General features: G+C 43.1%; 1 protein-coding gene across 6 annotated transcripts in view; it reads right to left on the reverse strand.

Annotated features, from left to right (window-relative positions):
- Nucleotides 1–15,563, reverse strand: part of LOC139759045 (uncharacterized) — a 70,276-nt gene extending 54,713 nt beyond the window's left edge. Inside the window, exons 1-2 of one of the 6 annotated variants that reach the window (XM_071680950.1) lie at nucleotides 15,424–15,563; nucleotides 9,166–9,385 (exon numbers count right to left, since the gene is read on the reverse strand). In XM_071680950.1, coding sequence (XP_071537051.1) covers nucleotides 9,166–9,332 — 167 coding nt within the window. In that variant the 5' untranslated portion in view covers nucleotides 9,333–9,385; nucleotides 15,424–15,563. Of the gene's footprint in view, nucleotides 1–9,165; nucleotides 9,386–13,718; nucleotides 14,300–14,544; nucleotides 14,745–14,779; nucleotides 15,026–15,280; nucleotides 15,379–15,423 lie in introns of those variants that run through there. The other 5 variants (XM_071680951.1, XM_071680952.1, XM_071680947.1 and 2 more) reach the window with 5 other exon arrangements.
- Nucleotides 15,564–22,382: the final 6,819 nt, after the last annotated feature.

Genomic DNA, 22,382 nt, shown 5'->3' on the forward strand with positions numbered 1-22,382 from the left:
GTGGAAGTCGAGAACATTATCTCGGAAAGCAAAAATGGGTATGTTTGAAGGAATAGTGGTTCCAACAATGTTGTATGGTTGCGAGGCGTGGGCTATGGATAGAGTTGTGCGCAGGAGGATGGATGTGCCGGAAATGAGATGTTTGAGGACAATGTGTGGTGTGAGGTGGTTTGATCGAGTAAGTAACGTAAGGGTAAGAGAGATGTGTGGAAATAAAAAGAGCGTGGTTGAGAGAGCAGAAGAGGGTGTTCTGAAATGGTTTGGGCACATGGAGAGAATGAGTGAGGAAAGATTGACCAAGAGGATACATGTGTTGGAGGTGGAGGGAACGAGGAGAAGTGGGAGACCAAATTGGAGGTGGAAAGATGGAGTGAAAAAGATTTTGTGTGATCGGGGCCTGAACATGCAGGAGGGTGAAAGGAGGGCAAGGAATAGAGTGAATTGGATCGATGTGGTATACCAGGGTTGACATGCTGTCAGTGGATTGAATCAGGGCATGTGAAGCGTCGGGTAAACCATGGAAAGCTGTGTAGGTATGTATATTTGCGTGTGTGGACGTATGTATATACATGTGTATGGGGGTGGGTTCGGCCATTTCTTTCATCTGTTTCCTTGCGCTACCTCGCAAACGCGGGAGACAGCGACAAAGCAAAAAAAAAAAAAATATATATATATATATCCCTGTGGATAGGAGAGAAAGACTACTTCCCACGCATTCCTCACGAGTTATAGAAGGCGACTAAAGGGGACAGGAACAGGGGGCCAGAAACCCTCCCCTCCTTGTATTTTGACTTTCTAAAAGGGGAAACAGAAGAAGGAGTCATGTAGGGAGTGCTCATCCTCCTCGAACGCTCAGATTGAGGTGTCTAAATGTGTGTGGATCTAACCAAGATGAGAAAAAAGGAGAGATAGGTAGTATGTTTAAGGAAAGGAACCTGTATGTTTTGGCTCTGAGTAAAACGAAGCTCAAGGGTAAAGGAGAAAAGTGGTTTGGGAATGTCATGGGAGTAAAGTCAGGGGTTAGTGAGAGGACAAGAGCAAGGGAAGGAGTAGCACTACTCCTGAAACAGGAGTTGTGGGAGTATGTGATAGAGTGTAAGAAAGTAAATTCTAGATTGATATGGGTAAAAAAGAAAGTTGATGAGAGACATGGTTGATTATTGGTGCATATGCACCCAGGCATGAGAAGAAAGATCATGAGAGGCGAGTGTTTTGGGAGCAGCTGAATGTGTTAGTGGTTTTGATGCACAAAACCGGGTTATATTGATAGGTGATTTGAATGCAAAGGTGAGTAATGTGGCAGTTGAGGGAATAATTGGTATACATGGGGTGTTCAGTGTTGTAAATGGAAATGGTGAAGAGCTTGTAGATTTACGTGCAGAAAAAGGACTGGTGATTGGGAATACCTGGTTTAAAAGAGAGATATACATAAGTATATGTATGTAAGTAGGAGAGATGGCCAGAGAGCGTTATTGGATTACGTGTTAATTGATAGGCATGCGAAAGAGAGACTTTTGGATGTTAATGTGCTGAGAGGTGCAACTGGAGGGAAGTCTGATCATTATCTTGTGGAGGCGAAGGTGAAGATTTGTAGGGGTTTTCAGAAAAGAAAAGAGAATGTTGGGGTGAAGAGGGTGGTGAGAGTAAGTGAGCTTGGGAAGGAGACTTGTGTGAGGAAGTACCAGGAGAGACTGAGTACAGAATGGAAAAAGGTGAGAACAAAGGAGGTAAGGGGAGTGGGGGAGGAATGGGATGTATTTAGGGAATCAGTGATGGATTGTGCAAAAGATGCTTGTGGCATGAGAAGCGTGGGATGTGGGTTGATTAGAAAGGGTAGTGAGTGGTGGGATGAAGAAGGAAGATTATTAGTGAAAGAGAAGAGAGAGGCATTTCGACAATTTTTGCAGGGAAAAAATGCAAATGACTGGGAGATGTATAAAAGAAAGAGTCAGGAGGTCAACAGAAAGGTGCAAGAGGTGAAAAAGAGGGCAAATGAGAGTTGAGGTGAGAGAGTATCATTAAATTTTAAGGAGACTAAAAAGATGTTTTGGAAGAAGGTAAATAAAGTGCATAAGACAAGGGAGCAAATGGGAACTTCAGTGAAGGGGGCTAATGGGGAGGTGATAACAAGTAGTGGTGATGTGGAAGGAGATCGAGTGAGTATTTTGAAGGTTTTTTGAATGTGTTTGATGATAGAGTGGCAGATATAGGGTGTTTTGGTCGAGGTGGTGTGCAAAGTGAGAGGGTTAGGGAAAATGATTTGGTAAACAGAAAAGAGGTACTAAAAGCTTTGCGGAAAATGACAGACGGCAAGGCACCAGCTTTGGATGGTATTGCAGTGGAATTTATTTAAAAAGGGGTTGACTGTATTGTTGACTGGTTGGTAAGGTTATTTAATGTATGTATGACTCATGAGTATTTTGAAGGTTTGTTGAATGTGTTTGATGATAGAGTGGCAGATATAGGGTGTTTTGGTCGAGATGGTGTGCAAAGTGAGAGGGTTAGGGAAAATGATTTGGTAAACAGAGAGGAGGTAGTAAAAGCTTTGCGGAAGATGAAAGCCGGCAAGGCAGCAGGTTTGGATGGTATTGCAGTGGAATTTATGAAAAAAGGGGGTGACTGTATTATTGACTGGTTGGTAAGGTTATTTAATGTATGTATGACTCATGGTGAGGTGCCTGAGGATTGGCGGAATGCATGCATAGTGCCATTGTACAAAGGCCAAGGGGATAAGACTAAGTGCTAAAATTACAGAGGTATAAGTTTGTTCAGTATTCCTGGTAAATTATATGGGAGGGTATTGATTGAGAGGGTGAAGGCATGTACAGAGCATCAGATTGGGGAAGAGCAGTGTGGTTTCAGAAGTGGTAGAGGATGTGTGGATCAGGTGTTTCCTTTGAAGAATGTATGTGAGAAATACTTAGAAAAAAAATCAAATGGATTTGTATGTAGCATTTATGGATCTGGAGAAGGCATATGATAGAGTTGATAGAGATGCTCTGTGGAAGGTATTAAGAATATATGGTGTGGATGGAAAGTTGTTAGAAGCAGTGAAAAGTTTTTATTGAGGATGTAAGGCATGTGTACGTGTAGGAAGAGAGGAAAGTGATTGGTTCTCAGTGAATGTAGGTTTGCGGCAGGGGTGTGTGATGTCTCCATGGTTGTTTAATCTGTTTATGGATGGAGTTGTTAGGGAGCTGAATGCAAGAGTTCTGGAAAGAGGGGCAAGTATGAAGTCTGTTGGGGATGAGAGAGCTTGGGAAGTGAGTCAGTTGTTGTTCGCTGATGATACAGCGCTGGTGGCTGATTCATGTGAGAAACTGCAGAAGCTGGTGACTGAGTTTGGTAAAGTGTGTGAAAGAAGAAAGTTAAGAGTAAATGTGAATAAGAGCAAGGTTATTAGGTACAGTAGGGTTGAGGGTCAAGTCAATTGGGAGGTAAGTTTGAATGGAGAAAAACTGGAGGAAGTAAAGTGTTTTAGATATCTGGGAGTGGATCTGGCAGCGGATGGAACCATGGAAGCGGATGTGGATCATAGGGTGGGGGAGGGGGCGAAAATTCTGGGAGTCTTGAAGAATGTTTGGAAGTCGAGAACATTATCTCGGAAAGCAAAAATGGGTATGTTTGAAGGAATAGTGGTTCCAACAATGTTGTATGGTTGCGACGCGTGGGCTATGGATAGAGTTGTGTGCAGGAGGATGGATGCGCTGGAAATGAGATGTTTCAGGACAATGTGTGGTGTGAGGTGGTTTGATCGAGTAAGTAATGTAAGCGTAAGAGAATTGTGTGGAAATAAAAAGAGCGTGGTTGAGAGAGCAGAAGAGGGTGTTTTGAAATGGTTTGGGCACATGGAGAGAATGAGTGAGGAAAGATTGACCAAGAGGATATATGTGTCGGAGGTGGAGGGAACGAGGAGAAGTGGGAGACCAAATTGGAGGTGGAAAGATGGAGTGAAAAAGATTTTGTGTGATCGGGGACTGAACATGCAGGAGGGTGAAAGGAGGGCAAGGAATAGAGTGAATTGGATCGATGTGGTATACCAGGGTTGACGTGCTGTCAGTGGATTGACTCAGGGCATGTGAAGCGTCTGGGGTAAACCATGGAAAGCTGTGTAGGTATGTATATTTGCGTGTGTGGACGTATGTATATACATGTGTATGGGGGTGGATTGGGCCATTTCTTTCGTCTGTTTCCTTGAGCTACCTCGCAAACGCGGGAGACAGGGACTAAGCAAAAAAAAATATATATATATATATATATATATATATATATATATATATATATATATATATATATATATTTTTTTTTTTTATACTTTGTCGCTGTCTCCCGCGTTTGCGAGGTAGCGCAAGGAAACAGACGAAAGAAATGGCCCAACCCCCCCCCCATACACATGTATATACATACGTCCACACACGCAAATATACATACCTACACAGCTTTCCATGGTTTACCCCAGACGCTTCACATGCCTTGATTCAATCCACTGACAGCACGTCAACCCCGGTATACCACATCACTCCAATTCACTCTATTCCTTGCCCTCCTTTCACCCTCCTGCATGTTCAGGCCCCGATCACACAAAATCTTTTTCACTCCATCTTTCCACCTCCAATTTGGTCTCCCTCTTCTCCTTGCTCCCTCCAACTCCGACACATATATCCTCTTGGTCAATCTTTCCTCACTCATCCTCTCCATGTGCCCAAACCACTTCAAAACACCCTCTTCTGCTCTCTCAACCACGCTCTTTTTATTTCCACATATCACTCTTACCCTTACGTTACTCACTCGATCAAACCACCTCACACCACACATTCTCCTCAAACATTTCATTTCCAGCACATCCATCCTCCTGCGCACAACTCTATCCATAGCCCACGCCTCGCAACCATACAACATTGTTGGAACCACTATTCCTTCAAACATACCCATTTTTGCTTTCCGAGATAATGTTCTCGACTTCCACACATTCTTCAAGGCCCCCAGAATTTTCGCCCCCTCCCCCTATGATCCACTTCCGCTTCCATGGTTCCATCCGCTGCCAGATCCACTCCCAGATATCTAAAACACTTCACTTCCTCCAGTTTTTCTCCATTCAAACTCACCTCCCAATTGACTTGACCCTCAACCCTACTGTACCTAATAACCTTGCTCTTATTCACATTTACTCTTAACTTTCTTCTTCCACACACACACACACATATATATATATATATATATATATATATATATATATATATATATATATATATATATATATATATATATCCTTTTTTTTTTTTTGCTTTGTCGCTGTCTCCAGCGTTTGCGAGGTAGCGCAAGGCAAACAGACGAAAGAAATGGCCCAACCCACCCCCACACACATGTATATACATACACGTCCACACAAGCAAATATACATACCTACACAGCTTTTCATGGTTTACCCCAGACGCTTCACATCCCCTGATGCAATCCACTGACAGCACGTCAACCCCGGTATACAATATCGATCCAATTCACTCTATTCCTTGCCCTCCTTTCACCCTCCTGCATGTTCAGTCCCCGATCACACAAAATCTTTTTCAATCCATCTTTCCACTTCCAATTTGGTCTCCCACTTCTCCTCGTTCCCTCCACCTCCGACACATATATCCTCTAGGTCAATCTTTCCTCACTCATTCTCTCCAGGTGCCCAAACCATTTGAAAACACCCTCTTCTGCTCTCTCAAAAACGCTCTTTTTATTTCCACACATCTCTCTTACCGTTACGTTACTTACTCGATCAAACCACCTCACACCACACATTGTCCTCAAACATCTCATTTCCAGCACATCCACCCTCCTATGCACAACTCTATCCATAGGACACACCTCGCAACCATACAAAATTGTTGGAACCACTATTCCTTCAAACATACCCATTTTTGCTTTCCGAGGTAATGTTCTCGACTTCCACACATTCTTCAAGGCTCCCAGGATTTTCGCCCCCTCCCCCACCCTATGATCCACTTCCGCTTCCATGGTTCCATCTGCTGCCAGATCCACTCCCAGATATCTAAAACACTTTACTTCCTCTAGTTTTTCTCCATTCAAACTTACCTCCCAATTGACTTGACCGTCAACCCTACTGTACCTAATAACCTTGCTCTTATTCACATTTACTCTTAACTTTCTTCTTTCACACACTTTACCAAACTCAGTCACCAGCTTCTGCAGTTTCTCACATGAATCAGCCACCAGCGCTGTATCATCAGCGAACAACAACTGACTCACTTCCCAAGCTCTCTCATCCACAACAGACTTCATACTTGCCCCTCTTTCCAAAACTCTTGCATTCACCTCCCTAACAACCCCATCCATAAACAAATCAAACAACCATGGAGACATCACACACCCCTGCCGCAAACCTACATTCGCTGAGAACCAATCACTTTCCTCTCTTCCTACACGTACACATGCCTTACATCCTCAATAAAAACTTTTCACTGTTTCTAACAACTTGCCTCCCACACCATATATTCTTAATACCTTCCACAGAGCATCTCTATCAACTCTATCATATCCCTTCTCCAGATCCATAAATGCTACATACAAATCCATTTGCTTTTCTAAGTATTTCTCACATACATTCTTCAAAGCAAACACCTGATCCACACATCCTCTACCACTTCTGAAACCACACTGCTCTTCCCCAACCCGATGCTCTGTACATGCCTTCACCCTCTCAATCAATACCCTCCCATATAATTTACCAGGAATACTCAACAAACTTATACCTCTGTATAAGTGCCTTTGTACAATGGCACTATGCACGCATTCCGCCAATCCTCAGGCACCTCACCATGAGTCATACATACATTAAATAACCTTACCAACCAGTCAATAATACAGTCACCCCCTCTTATAATAAATTCCACTGCAATACCATCCAAACCTGCTGCCTTGCCGGCTTTCATCTTCCGCAAAGCTTTTACTACCTCTTCTCTGTTTACCAAATCATTTACCCTAACCCTCTCACTTTGCACACCACCTCGACCAAAACTCCCTATATCTGCCACTCTATCATCAAACACATTCAACAAACCTTCAAAATACTCACTCCATCTCCTTCTCAAATCACCACTACTTGTTATCACCTCCCCATTTGCGCCCTTCACTGAAGTTCCCATTTGCTCCCTTGTCTTACGCACTTTATTTACCTCCTTCCAGAACATCTTTTTATTCTCCCTAAAATTTAATGATACTCTCTCACCCCAACTCTCATTTACCCTCTTTACCCTCTTGCACCTTTCTCTTGACCTCCTGTCTCTTTCTTTTATACATCTCCCACTCAATTGCAATTTTTCCCTGCAAAAATCGTCCAAATGCCTCTCTCTTCTCTTTCACTAATAATCTTACTTCTCCATCCCACCACTCACTACCCTTTCTAATCAACCCACCTCCCACTCTCCTCATGCCACAAGCATCTTTTGCGCAATCCATCACTGATTCCCTAAATACATCCCATTCCTCCCCCACTCCCCTTACTTCCATTGTTCTCACCTTTTTCCATTCTGTACTCAGTCTCTCCTGGTACTTCCTCACACACGTCTCCTTCCCAAGCTCACTTACTCTCACCACCCTCTTCACCCCAACATTCACTCTTTTTTTCTGAAAACCCATACAAATCTTCACCTTAGCCTCCACAAGATAATGATCAGACATCCCTCCAGTTGCACCTCTCAGCACATTAACATCCAAAAGTCTCTCTTTCGCGCGCCTGTCAATTAACACGTAATCCAATAACGCTCTCTGGCCATCTCTCCTACTTACATAAGTATACTTACGTATATCTCACTTTTTAAACCAGGTATTCCCAATCATCAGTCCTTTTTCAGCACATAAATCTACAAGCTCTTCACCATTTCCATTTACAACACTGAACACCCCATGTATACCAATTATTCCCTCGACTGCCACATTACTTACCTTTGCATTCAAATCACCCATCACTATAACCCGGTCTCATGCATCAAAACCACTAACACACTCATTCAGCTGCTCCCAAAACACTTGCCTCTCATGATCTTTCTTCTCATGCCCAGGTGCATATGCACCAATAATCACCCATCTCTCTCCATCAACTTTCAGTTTTACCCATATTAATCGAGAATTTACTTTCTTACATTCTATCACGTACTCCCACAACTCCTGTTTCAGGAGTACTGCTACTCCTTCCCTTGCTCTTGTCCTCTCACTAACCCCTGACTTTACTCCCAAGACATTCCCAAACCACTCTTCCCCTTCACCCTTGAGCTTCGTTTCACTCAGAGCCAAAACATCCAGGTTCCTTTCCTCAAACATACTACCTATCTCTCCTTTTTTCACATCTTGGTTACATCCACACACATTTAGGCACCCCAATCTGAGCCTTCGAGGAGTATGAGCACTCCCCGCGTGACTCCTTCTTCTGTTTCCCATATAAATATCAATACATTCATATACACACATACACAGACATATAAATATATACACATGTACATATTCATACTTACTTGCCTTCAGCAGTTCCTGTCGCCACCCCATCCCACATAAAACAGCACTGCTACCCCTCCACCGCTTCGGCCAGGTAGTGCCAGGAAAACAGACAAAAAAGACCAAATTCGTTCACACTCAGCCTCTAGCTTTCATGTGTAATGCACCAAAAACACAGCTCCCCATCCATATCCATGCCCCACCGACCTTTCCATGGTTTACTCCAGACACTTCACATGCACTGGCTCAGTCCAGTGACAGCATGCGGCCCCAGTATACCACATCATTCTGATTCACTCTTTTCCTTGCACCCCTCACCCTCCTGTATGTTCAAGCCCCAATTGCTCGAAAACTTTTTCACTTCATCCTCCAAATTCAAAATGAATACCATTCCTAGACTCAGGTTTACCTTTACAGCATCTGAAAGACACATGAAAATTGTGTTTAACGAACTTAATATTTGAAAAGTTTCATGATTTCAATCTTAAGAAAAAACATGAATTAAAGTTCCATATGTAGAAGAATCTAAATACATAAATGGAAACGTGAAACATCTTCATTACTTTCGAGATCCAATTTATAGAGGGGCCTAAGCTGTGGGTCATTTGCACCTGAGGTTTTACAGGGAGGGAAATGTCCTCAAATATGTATCATTACCTTGCTACTTACCCGGCACCATGTACAACTATAACTTTTAGCCCCTTGTTCAAACACAGCTTGATCAATTTCACGGCTTCACTGATGGCAGACTCTTTAAATGTTTCTAGCTGTGATTTCTCAGTGATTGCACTGCCCCCTAGCTTGATCAAAACGTCTACTGTCCCAAGCACAGACATTAAACCCTCAGGTAAGGATGTAATGAAATGTCTATGTTACAGTGTCTTGAATCCTGAAAGAGAAAAAAATTACAAACCTGAAAGTATGACCAGCTTACAAAGCTGAAAGTATGACCAGCTATCTCAATAATCATGTAAATTCTCATAAACCTAATATATGCAATACCTGTTATCAATGACAAATGACTGTTATTTATGAAAAATTATTGGATTGTCAACAGGGATTCTTTTTTTTTTCTTTATTTTTTTAGCTTTGTCGCTGTCTCCCGCGTTTGCGAGGTAGGGCAAGGAAAAAGACGAAAGAAATGGTCCAACCCACCCCCACACACATGTATATACATACATCCACACACGCAAATATACATACCTACACAGCTTTCCATGGTTTACCCCAGACGCTTCACATGCCCTGATTCAATCCACTGACAGCACGTCAACCCCAGTATACCACATCCATCCAATGCACTCTATTCCTTGCCCGCCTTTCACCCTCCTGCATGTTCAGGCCCCGATCACACAAAATCTTTTTCACTCCATCTTTCCACCTCCAATTTGGTCTCCCACTTCTCCTCATTCCCTCCACCTCCGACACATATATCCTCTTGGTCAATCTTTCCTCACTCATTCTCTCCATGTGCCCAAACCATTTCAAAACACCCTCTTCTGCTCTCTCAACAACGCTCTTTTTATTTCCACACATCTCTCTTACCCTTATGTTACTTACTCGATCAAACCACCTCACACCACACATTGTCCTCAAACATCTCATTTCCAGCACATCCATTCTCCTGCGCACAACTCTATCCATAGCCCACGCCTCGCAACCATACAACATTGTTGGAACCACTATTCCTTCAAACATACCCATTTTTGCTTTCCGAGATAATGTTCTCGACTTCCACACATTCTTCAAGGCTCCCAGAATTTTCGCCCCCTCCCCAACCCTATGATCCACTTCCGCTTCCATGGTTCCATCCGCTGCAAGATCCACTCCCAGATATCTAAAACACTTTACTTCCTCCAGTTTTTCTCCATTCAAACTTACCTCCCAATTAACTTAACCCTCAACCCTACTGCACCGAATAACCTTGCTCTTCTTCACATTTACTCTTAACTTCCTTCTTTCACACACTTTACCAAACTCAGTCACCAGCTTCTGCAGTTTCTCACATGAATCAGCCACCAGTGCTGTATCATCAGCGAACAACAACTGACTCACTTCCCAAGCTCTCTCATCCCCAACAGACTTCATACTTGCCCCTCTTTCTGAAACTCTTGCATTCACCTCCCTAACAACCCCATCCATAAACAATTTAAACAACCATGGAGACATCACACACCCCTGCCGCAAACCTACATTCACTGAGAACCAATCACTTTCCTCTCTTCCTACACGTACACATGCCTTACATCCTCGATAAAAACTTTTCACTGCTTCTAACAACTTGCCTCCCACACCATATATTCTTAATACCTTCCACAGAGCATCTCTATCAACTCTATCATATGCCTTCTCCAGATCCATAAATGCTACATACAAATCCATTTGCTTTTCTAAGTATTTCTCACATACATTCCTCAAAGCAAACACCTGATCCACACATCCTCTACCACTTCTGAAACCACACTGCTCTTCCCCATCTGATTGTTCTGTACATGCCTTCACCCTCTCAATCAATACCCTCCCATATAATTTACCAGGAATACTCAACAAACTTATACCTCAGTAATTTGAGCACTCACTCTTATCCCCTTTGCCTTTGTACAGTGGCACTATGCACGCATTCTGCCAATCCTCAGGCACCTCACCATGAGTCATACGTACATTAAATAACCTTACCAACCAGTCAATAATACAGTCACCCCCTTTTTTAATAAATTCCACTGCAATACCATCCAAACCTGCTGCCTTGCTGGCTTTCATCTTCCGCAAAGCTTTTACTACCTCTTCTCTCTTTACCAAATCATTTTCCCTAACCCTCTCACTTTGCACACCACCTCGACCAAAACACCCTATATCTGCCACTCTATCATCAAACACATTCAACAAACCTTCAAAATACTCACTCCATCTCCTTCTCACATCACCACTACTTGTTATCACCTCCCCATTTGGGCCCTTCACTGAAGTTCCCATTTGCTCCCTTGTCTTACGCACTTTATTTACCTCCTTCCAGAACATCTTTTTATTCTCCCTAAAATTTAATGATACTCTCTCACCCCAACTCTCATTTGCCCTCTTTTTCACCTCTTGCACCTTTCTCTTGACCTCCTGTCTCTTTCTTTTATACATCTCCCACTCAATTGCATTCTTTCCCTGCAAAAATCGTCCAAATGCCTCTCTCTTCTCTTTCACTAATAATCTTACTTCTTCTTCCCACCACTCACTACCCTTTCTAATCAACCCACCTCCCACTCTTCTCATGCCACAAGCATCTTTTGCGCAATCCATCACTGATTCCCTAAATACATCCACATCCCATTTCTCCCCCACTACCCTTACTTCCATTGTTCTCACCTTTTTCCATTCTGTACTCAGTCTCTCCTGGTACTTCCTCACACAAGTCTCCTTCCCAAGCTCACTTACTCTCACCACCCTCATCACCCCAACATTCTCTCTTCTTTTCTGAAAACCCATACAAATCTTCACCTTAGCCTCCACAAGGTAATGATCAGACATCCCTCCAGTTGCACCTCTCAGCACATTAACTTCCAAAAGTCTCCCTTTCGCGCGCCTGTCAATTAACGCGTAATTCAATAACGCTCTCTGGCCATCTCTCCTACTTACATAAGTATACTTATGTATATCTCGCTTTTTAAACCAGGTATTCCCAATCACCAGTCCTTTTTCAGCACATAAATCTACAAGCTGTTCACCATTTCCATTTACAACACTGAACACCCCATGTATACCAATTATTCCCTCAACTGCCACATTACTCACCTTTGCATTCAAATCACCCATCACTATAACCTGGTCTCGTGCATCAAAACCACTAACACACTCATTCAGCTGCTCCCAAAACACTTGCCTCTCATGATCTTTCTTCTCATGCCCAGGTGCATATGCACCAATAATCACCCATCTCTCTCCATCAACTTTCAGTTTTACCCATATTAATCGAGAGTTTACTTTCTTACATTCTATCACATACTCCCACAACTCCTGTTTCAGGAGTACTGCTACTCCTTCCCTTGCTCTTGTCCTCTCACTAACCCCTGACTTTACTCCCAAGACATTCCCAAACCACTCTTCCCCTTTACCCTTGAGCTTCGTTTCACTCAGAGCCATAACATTCAGGTTCCTTTCCTCAAACATACTACCTATCTCTCCTTTTTTCGCATCTTGGTTACATCCACACACATTTAGACACCCCAGTCTGAGCCTTCGAGGAGGATAGCATACAAAAACCATCTTAACATCATAACTTCCCCAATTAAGGAAAAACTGCATCATTTTGTGCACTACTTTGTCTTTTTTGATTATCAATATCATTCTTTGGTCTCTAGCAAATATGCATTTTACAAACAACTCACAAAAAAGAAGCTCATCTAATTAATCAGTATATTACTGCAATGAAACTAGATTCTGAAAACTACATTTTTGTTTTGAGCTAGTGGTATAGTAAGTGAATATTAATAAATGTTACAAAAATAAAATACAATACAAATTGAACTGTGATAAGGTTTATAAAGCTTTAAAAACTTAAGGCTATTGAACATATAATTAGGTGAAATACTAGTATAGTAGAAATCAACTAAGCCTTACCTAACCTCACCTAGTATCCACGATTCCTCTTAATCTTTACTATATTAGTCAAAATATACCAACCTCACAGCATTTGACTTCCCTCCTGTGCTAAACAGCATTCACAAGGTTTTCCTTTCACTAACAAATGCTTTCATCATATAAAATCAAATGATGGGAAAAAACTGACGCCAACAGTTGGTTTATGTCAAATAAAGCATTTAAATCTATATTATGTAAAATCTCAGCTGCTAGTGCAGATGTGTGCACAATGGTGATTGTGGAATGGTCATCCCTAACAATCACATATGACTAAACTATGAAATCAAGACAAATCTCAGCGGCGGTCAGGTTTGGTATTTCATCTAATTTCCCAGTAGTTAACCCTAAATATTCGTTGTTCTTCACAACCCTCATTACCCGTATCTATCAATTGTGAGTAAAGATCAATTTTAGGAGCAACATAGAAAAATCAATACAATTATCATCTTTACTTGAGGTGATTCAGATTACAAATGTGATGGTGGGGAGGCCTATGATGATCAGGAAAAATGTGGGGCAAAAGTAAAGCACTTGTATAAGTAGATAGAACCTACAAAAACCTTACTGAACATCCTAGCAACCTGAATTTGATTTACCTCTGGTGTTGTTTGAAAAGTATGAGCATACAATGGGGTCACATGCATTCAGTTGCTTGAAAGATGACTGTGTTTGTTATACGGGGGTGTTAATTTCCCTACTTTTGAATGCTGTAATTTATCAGCTTAGTTCCGCATTGCTGTTAGCTTTGGTTAGTGAGTGACATTGTCTGCAACACTAGGGTAGTGTTTAGGGAATACAATAATAATTACAAAGCATGATTCTGAACATCATATTTTGTTAAAAAGTGTTAAATCGATAACAGCTGACCATCAGGGGACAATGTGATATTAATCAAAGTTAACGTTGGTAGTAACTTGTAATATATCAAATGGATCTGTAAAACTTCAGTTAACAACTAGTATTCAGAATCTATCTTAATTTCTATAACATAAATGAAATTTACGTCACACCCATGACTGATCACCGTAAAAATAGTGCCATATGTAAATAAACAGACAACATAGCAAGTTTAATATTGATATATTTCAACTGGAATCTCGGCAACAAGGTTTTACTACTAGTGTTTCTACAAAAATGTAAACGTTTTAGAGATATATATTGTCTAACCTACATTCTCTTGAAATACATAACCCTCACTATAATCACCTATGTAGCACGTTTCATTGAAAAATAAATTCCCAAATTAGGCTCCACAATAGTAATCCTATTCTCTAAATATTTCAATATCTAAAACAGTCATTCAATATCTAGAACCATTAGCTGTGCCGAGCTAAAATGATAATTTATCATGCATGTAGTTAAATATGGTTAGAAGGGTGATGAGTATTAGTGGTTTATTCCAACTGTACTACTTATAATTACGGGTAATCTAGGACTCTTAAGTGAAGGGTCCATAGGTATCTGGTTGTTTCACTTATTTCTATCCCACATTTTCATTCATCATCAAAGACGTTGCCAGTCATTGCACATCACTTGTTGGGTGAAAATGATTCCTCAAATGAAACTCCCTTAATATAAGAGTCCATTGATAAGCATTTTTTCCAAATCCTCAAGTTATAATCATAGTTCCTCTGAAATCAAACTTGACAAATCATACCTTTTCTTTATTTTTATTTCTCTTAATGTAGATTTTCTCAACAGATTTGCTACTTCATAGTACTACAATTGCTTTAAATTTTATTACGTAAGCTTATATGCGCGATTTTTACTTTCTAAACGTAGAACCTGACAAGTGACTGTCTGTCGCATTAGTTTTATACTTTTGTCATTATAGCTCTAAACAATGAAAGGGAAAGTAATTGTAACAGAAAGGAAGTCACTGAAAATATTGTTTACATTAACCAGATTTAAGAAACATTGATGCAAGTATGTGACCCGGAAGGTACGAGAAGTAAACAGAAAGATGAGAAAACCGGGATACCAAGTGACTGCAGTAGGATCCCGTTCCTTATCAAGGAATAAACTATCGAAATTGAAAAAAAAAAATTGAATTGATGAGATGGCATATCTAGATCTTATCTGTATCTCTAGAATCCAATTAACATTACAGCGGGTCAGTTATTGTGTCTATATGTGTGCCCTCTCAATAACAACCTACCACATCACTCGTCATGTCTCATCACTTTGCCACATCTATTTTATACACAAATTATGCAGACCCCAGGCCAACTTCAGCCTACACCATGAAAGGTGGCCAGTGGTTGATTCTCCTGTAACCCCAAGCTAACTTGATACTAGTACCAGGAGAGGTGGCCATTGGTGGGTTCTCCGGCACCCCGAGGCTGACTTGACCCCAGTGGCACAGGACCCCAGTAGCACAGTGATGGGTTCTGCAGCCCCAGGCTAACCCCACCAAGTAGCCAGTGTTGAGTTTTGTAGCCTCATGATAACTTGACCCCAGCACTATCAGAGATAGTCAGTGGTGCAGTCCCATGCAAACTTGACTCGTAAGACAGAGTGATGGTCAGTAGCCCGTTCTCTTGCAGCCCCAAACCAACATGATCCCACCTACATGAAAAGTTGCCGGTAGTGGATTCTGGAGGCCTTTTTGCCTACTTGACTCTAGCACCACGAAAGGTGGCCAGTGGTGGGTTCTCATGCAGTTCCTGGCCAACATGATCACAGCATCACGAGAGGTGCTCAGTGGTAGGTGCTCCTGCTGCCTCTGGCCACTTATCCCCGCCACTATGAAAGGTGGCCAGTGACGGGTTCTCCTGCAGCCCTAGACCAACTCGCCCCCTGCGTCATGATATATAACCATTGGTGGGTTCTCCTGCAGCCCCAGTTTAACTTAACTCCAGCACAAGAGTTGTCCAGTGGTGGGTATTTCTGCAGCCCAGGATCAATTCGACCCCTGCACCACGAGAAATAACCATTGGTGGCTTCTGCAATATCAGGCTAAAATTATTCCAGCCCAGTGAGAGGTTGTCAGTAGTAGGTCATCCTTTAGTCTCAGGCTAACTTGACCCCTGTACCAAGCAAGGTGGTCCGTGCTTGGTCCTCCTGCGGACCCACGCCAACATGGCCCCAGCACCATGAGAGGTGCTCAAGTGATGGGTCTTGTATCCCTAGGCAAACATGACCCCAGCATCACGAGAGATGACCAGTGGTGGGTTCTGTAACCCTAGGCCGACATAAACCAATCGTCACAAGAGATGGCCACCAATGGGTTCTCCTGTAACCCTAGGCTGACGAGCCCAGCACCACGAGTGATAGTTAGTGGTGGGTTCTCCTGTGACTCCAGGCTGGCGACCCCAACACTACGAGTGATGACCAGTAATTGGTTTTCCTGTAACCCCAGGCTAACGACCCCAGAGCCACGAGAGATGGCCATTGGTGGGTTCCCCTGCAGCCTCAACCAAAATGACCCCATCACTACTAGAAGTGGCCGTTGGTGGGTTTTCTTGTAGCCCTCGGCTACCTTGACTCCATCACCACGAGATGTGGCCAATGATGGGTTCTCTTGTAGCCCCAGGTTAATGTGGTCCGTATAATGCAAGAAGTGTTCAATGGTGGGTTCTCCTGCTGCCCTTGCACAGTCTAACCCCAAGAGCACGACGGTACAGCCCTCATTCATTTGTAACGGCAGAAGACCCATCACATACAAACCACTCCAAAACTAACCACCAACCCTCAAGTAGAATTAAAAACATAACCTTTACCTCACACTTCTGTAACCTTACTCATAGATCCCCCACCTCTAACAAATATAGGACTGATTTAACATATATACTCTGAAATAACCCCCCCCCCCCTCAAAAAGAAAAAAAAACACTAAACAACACCTCCCAATTTGAGTCTTAAACCTACCAGACATACACTCATCAGACAAACACGAGTCACACTTGCCCGTCTACGCTCTGGACAACACCCATCCCTACAACACCATAGACTCCGAATCGCCACAAACCCAAGACCATGCCCACGCTGCAGCAACCACTCTTGCCTATAGATGTTACCCACTAATGACAACCAAGATGATGATACCTACTGCTGACCCCTAGATGATGTTACCCACTGATGACCCCCACATGATGTTACCCACTGTCAACGCTTAGATGATGTTACCCACTGATAACCCCCAGCTGATGTTACCCACTGATAACCCTCAGCTGATGTTACCCACTGATAACCCCCAGCTGATGTTACCTACTGATGACCCCCAGATGATGTTACCCACTGATGACCCCAGATGATGTTACCTACTGATGACCCCCAGATGATGTTACCCACTGATGACCCCCAGATGATGTTACCTACTGATGACCCCCAGATGATGTTACCCACTGATGACCCCCAGATGATGTTACCTACTAATGACCCCCAGATGATGTTACCTACTGATGACCCCCAGATGATGTTACATACTGATGACCCCCAGATGATGTTACCTACTAATGACCCCCAGATGCTGTTACCTACTGATGACCCCCAAATGATGTTACCCACTGATGATCCCCACATGATGTTACCTACTGACGACCCCCAGATGATGTTACCTACTGATGACCCCCACATGATGTTACCTACTGATGACCCCCAGATGATGTTTCCCACTGATGATCCCCAGATGATGTTACCTACTGATGACCCCCAGATGATGTTACCTACTGATGACCCCCAGATGATGTTTCCCACTGATGATCCCCAGATGATGTTACCTACTGATGATCCCCAGATGATGTTACCTACTGATGACCCCCAGATGATGTTACCCACTGATGACCCCCAGATGCTGTTACCTACTGATGACCCCCAGATGATGTTACCTACTGATGACCCCCAAATGATGTTACCCACTGATGATCCCCAGATGATGTTACCTACTGACGACCCCTAGATGATGTTACCTACTGACGACCCCCAGATGATGTTACCCACTGATGACCCCCAGATGACGTTACCTACTGATGACCCCCAGATGATGTTACATACTGATGACCCCCAGATGATGTTACCCACTGATGATCCCCAGAAGATGTTACCTACTGATGACCCCCAGATGATGTTACCTACTGATGACCCCCAGATGATGTTACCTATTGATGACCCCAGATGATGTTACTTACTGATGACCCCCAGATGATGTTACCTACAGATGATCCCCAGATGATGTTACCTGCTGATGACCCCCAGATGATGTTACATACTGATGACCCCAGATGATGTTACATACTGATGACCCCCAGATGATGTTACCCACTGATGATCCCCAGATGATGTTGCATACTGATGATCCCCAGATGATGTTACCTACTGATGACCCTCAGATGATGTTACCCACTGATGATCCCCAGATGATGTTACCTACTGATGACCCCCAGATGATGTTACCTACTGATGACCCCCAGATGATGTTTCCCACTGATGACCCCAGATGATGTTACCTACTGATGACCCCCAGATGATGTTACCCACTGATGACCCCCAGATGATGTTACATACTGATGACCCCCAGATGATGTTACCCACTGATGACCCCCAGATGATGTTACATACTGATGACCCCCAGATGATGTTATCCACTGATGACCCCTAAATGATGTTACCTACTGATGACCCCCAGATGATGCTACCTACTGATGACCCCCAAAGGATGTTACCCACTGATGATCCCCAGATGATGTTACCTATTGACGACCCCCAGATGATGTTACCTACTGACGACCCCCAGATGTTGTTACCCACTGATGACCCCCAGATGATGTTACATACTGATGACCCCCAGATGATGTTACCCACTGATGATCCCCAGATGATGTTACCTACTGATGACCCCCAGATGATGTTACCTACTGATGACCCCCAGATGATGTTTCCCACTGATGATCCCCAGATGATGTTACCTACTGATGACCCCCATATGATGTTACCTACTGATGACCCCCAGATGATGTTACCCACTGATGACCCCCAGATGATGTTACCTACTGATGACCCCCAGATGATGTTACCTACTGATGACCCCCAAATGATGTTACCCACTGATGATCCCCAGATGATGTTACCTACTGACGACCCCCAGATGATGTTACCTACTGACGACCCCCAGATGATGTTACCCACTGATGACCCCCAGATGACGTTACCTACTGATGACCCCCAGATGATGTTACATACTGATGACTCCCAGATGATGTTACCCACTGATGATCCCCAGATGATGTTACCTACTGATGACCCCCAGATGATGTTACATACTGATGACCCCCAGATGATGTTACCCACTGATGACCCCCAGATGATGTTACATACTGATGACCCCCAGATGATGTTATCCACTGATGACCCCCACATGATGTTACCTACTGATGACCCCCAGATGATGCTACCTACTGATGACCCCCAGATGATGTTACCCACTGATGACCCCCAGATGATGTTACATACTGATGACCCCCAGATAATGTTATCCACTGATGACCCCCACATGATGTTACCTACTGATGACCCCCAGATGATGCTACCTACTGATGACCCCCAAATGATGTTACCCACTGATGATCCCCAGATGATGTTACCTATTGACGACCCCCAGATGATGTTTCCTACTGACGAGCCCCAGATGATGTTACCCACTGATGACCCCCAGATGATGTTACATACTGATGACCCCCAGATGATGTTACCCACTGATGATCCCCAGATGATGTTACCTACTGATGACCCCCAGATGATGTTACCTACTGATGACCCCCAGATGATGTTTCCCACTGATGATCCCCAGATGATGTTACCTACTGATGACCCCCAGATGATGTTACCTACTGATGACCCCCAGATGATGTTACCCACTGATGACCCCCAGATGATGTTACCTACTGATGACCCCTAGATGATGTTACCTACTGATGACCTCCAAATGATGTTACCCACTGATGACCCCCAGATAATGTTACCTACTGATGACCCCCAGATGATGTTACCTATTGATGACCCCAGATGTTGTTACTTACTGATGACCCCCAGATGATGTTACATACTGATGACCCCCAGATGATGTTACCCACTGATGATCCCCAGATGATGTTACCTACTGATGATCCCCAGATGATGTTACCTGCTGATGACCCCCAGATGATATTACATACTGATGACCCCAGATGATGTTACATACTAATGACCCCCAGATGATGTTACCCACTGATGATCCCCAGATGATGTTACATACTGATGACCCCCAGATGATGTTACCTACTGATGACCCTCAGATGATGTTACCCACTGATGATCCCCAGATGATGTTACCTACTGATGACCCCCAGATGATGTTACCTACTGATGACCCCCAGATGATGTTTCCCACTGATGACCCCAGATGATGTTACCTACTGATGACCCCCAGATGATGTTACCCACTGATGACCCCCAGATGATGTTACATACTGATGACCCCCAGATGATGTTACCCACTGATGACCCCCAGATGATGTTACATACTGATGACCCCCAGATGATGTTATCCACTGATGACCCCCACATGATGTTACCTACTGATGACCCCCAGATGATGCTACCTACTGATGACCCCCAAATGATGTTACCCACTGATGATCCCCAGATGATGTTACCTACTGACGACCCCCAGATGATGTTACCTACTGACGACCCCCAGATGATGTTACCCACTGATGACCCCCAGATGATGTTACCTACTGATGACCCCCAGATGATGTTACATACTGATGACCCCCAGATGATGTTACCCACTGATGATCCCCAGATGATGTTACCTACTGATGACCCCCAGATGATGTTACCTACTGATGACCCCCAGATGATGTTACCTACTGATGACCCCCAGATGATGTTACCCACTGATGATCCCCAGATGATGTTACATACTGATAACCCCAGATGATGTTACCTACTGATGACCCCCAGATGATGTTACCCACTGATGATCCCCAGATGATGTTACCTACTGATGACCCCCAGATGATGTTACCTACTGATGACCCCCAGATGATGTTACATACTGATGACCCCCAGATGATGTTACCCACTGATGATCCCCAGATGATGTTACATACTGATAACCCCAGATGATGTTACCTACTGATGACCCCCAGATGATGTTACCCACTGATGATCCCCAGATGATGTTACCTACTGATGACCCCCAGATGATGTTACCCACTGATGATCCCCAGATGATGTTACCTACTGATGATCCCCAGATGATGTTACCTACTGATGACTCCCAGATGATGTTTCCCACTGATGACCCCAGATGATGTTACCTACTGATGACCCCCAGATGATGTTACCCACTGATGACCCCCAGCTGATGTTACCCACTGATGACCCCCAGATGATGTTACCCACTGATGACCCCCAGATGATGTTACATACTGATGACCCCCAGATGATGTTATCCACTGATGACCCCCAGATGATGTTACCTACTGATGACCCCCAGATGATGTTACCTACTGATGACCCCCAGATGATATTACCCACTGATGACCCCAGCTGATGTTACCGACATCATCAGGAGAGACACAAGAGAGAAATATAACAGTCAGTTGATATACAACGAAGAGACGTAGCTAGAACACCATTTGACAAACATGCAATTGTCCAAGACAGGCAACAAGCGTATCTAAGCTTATGTGGACAGGAAGGTGAATTGTTTACAAATTTTACCAACAATTAAGTTACTCAATTTGTACAGACCATCACTAATATTAATATTATAATTCTTTGTGTATTCAATAATAAAAGATTCAATGATATTTCTCGTGGTACTGGAATTAGAGTTGATAACTGAGATGGCATTACTCAGTCAATACAATGATCATAGCTTTTAACGTGATTAAACAAGACATTTGATTCATGGCCCGTTCTTATAATATATATATGTTGCTTAGTCTAACAGAAAGATCCTTACCAGTGTGCCCAACATAAAAATTATCACAATTTCTACATGACACTTTATAAATGCACCCAGGGGAATATATATAAATATATATATATATATATATATATAAAATATATATATATATAATATATATATATTAAAATATATATAAAATATATATCATTATCATTATTATTATTTTGCTTTGTCGCTGTCTCCCGCGTTTGCGAGGTATCGCAAGGAAACAGCCCGAAAGAAATGGCCCAACCCTCCCCCATACACATGTAAAATTCATACACGTCCCCACACGCAAATAACAAAAACAACATCTCAATGT

This window comes from Panulirus ornatus, chromosome 32 (assembly GCF_036320965.1).
Source record: "Panulirus ornatus isolate Po-2019 chromosome 32, ASM3632096v1, whole genome shotgun sequence".
NCBI classification, from domain to species: domain Eukaryota; kingdom Metazoa; phylum Arthropoda; class Malacostraca; order Decapoda; family Palinuridae; genus Panulirus; species Panulirus ornatus.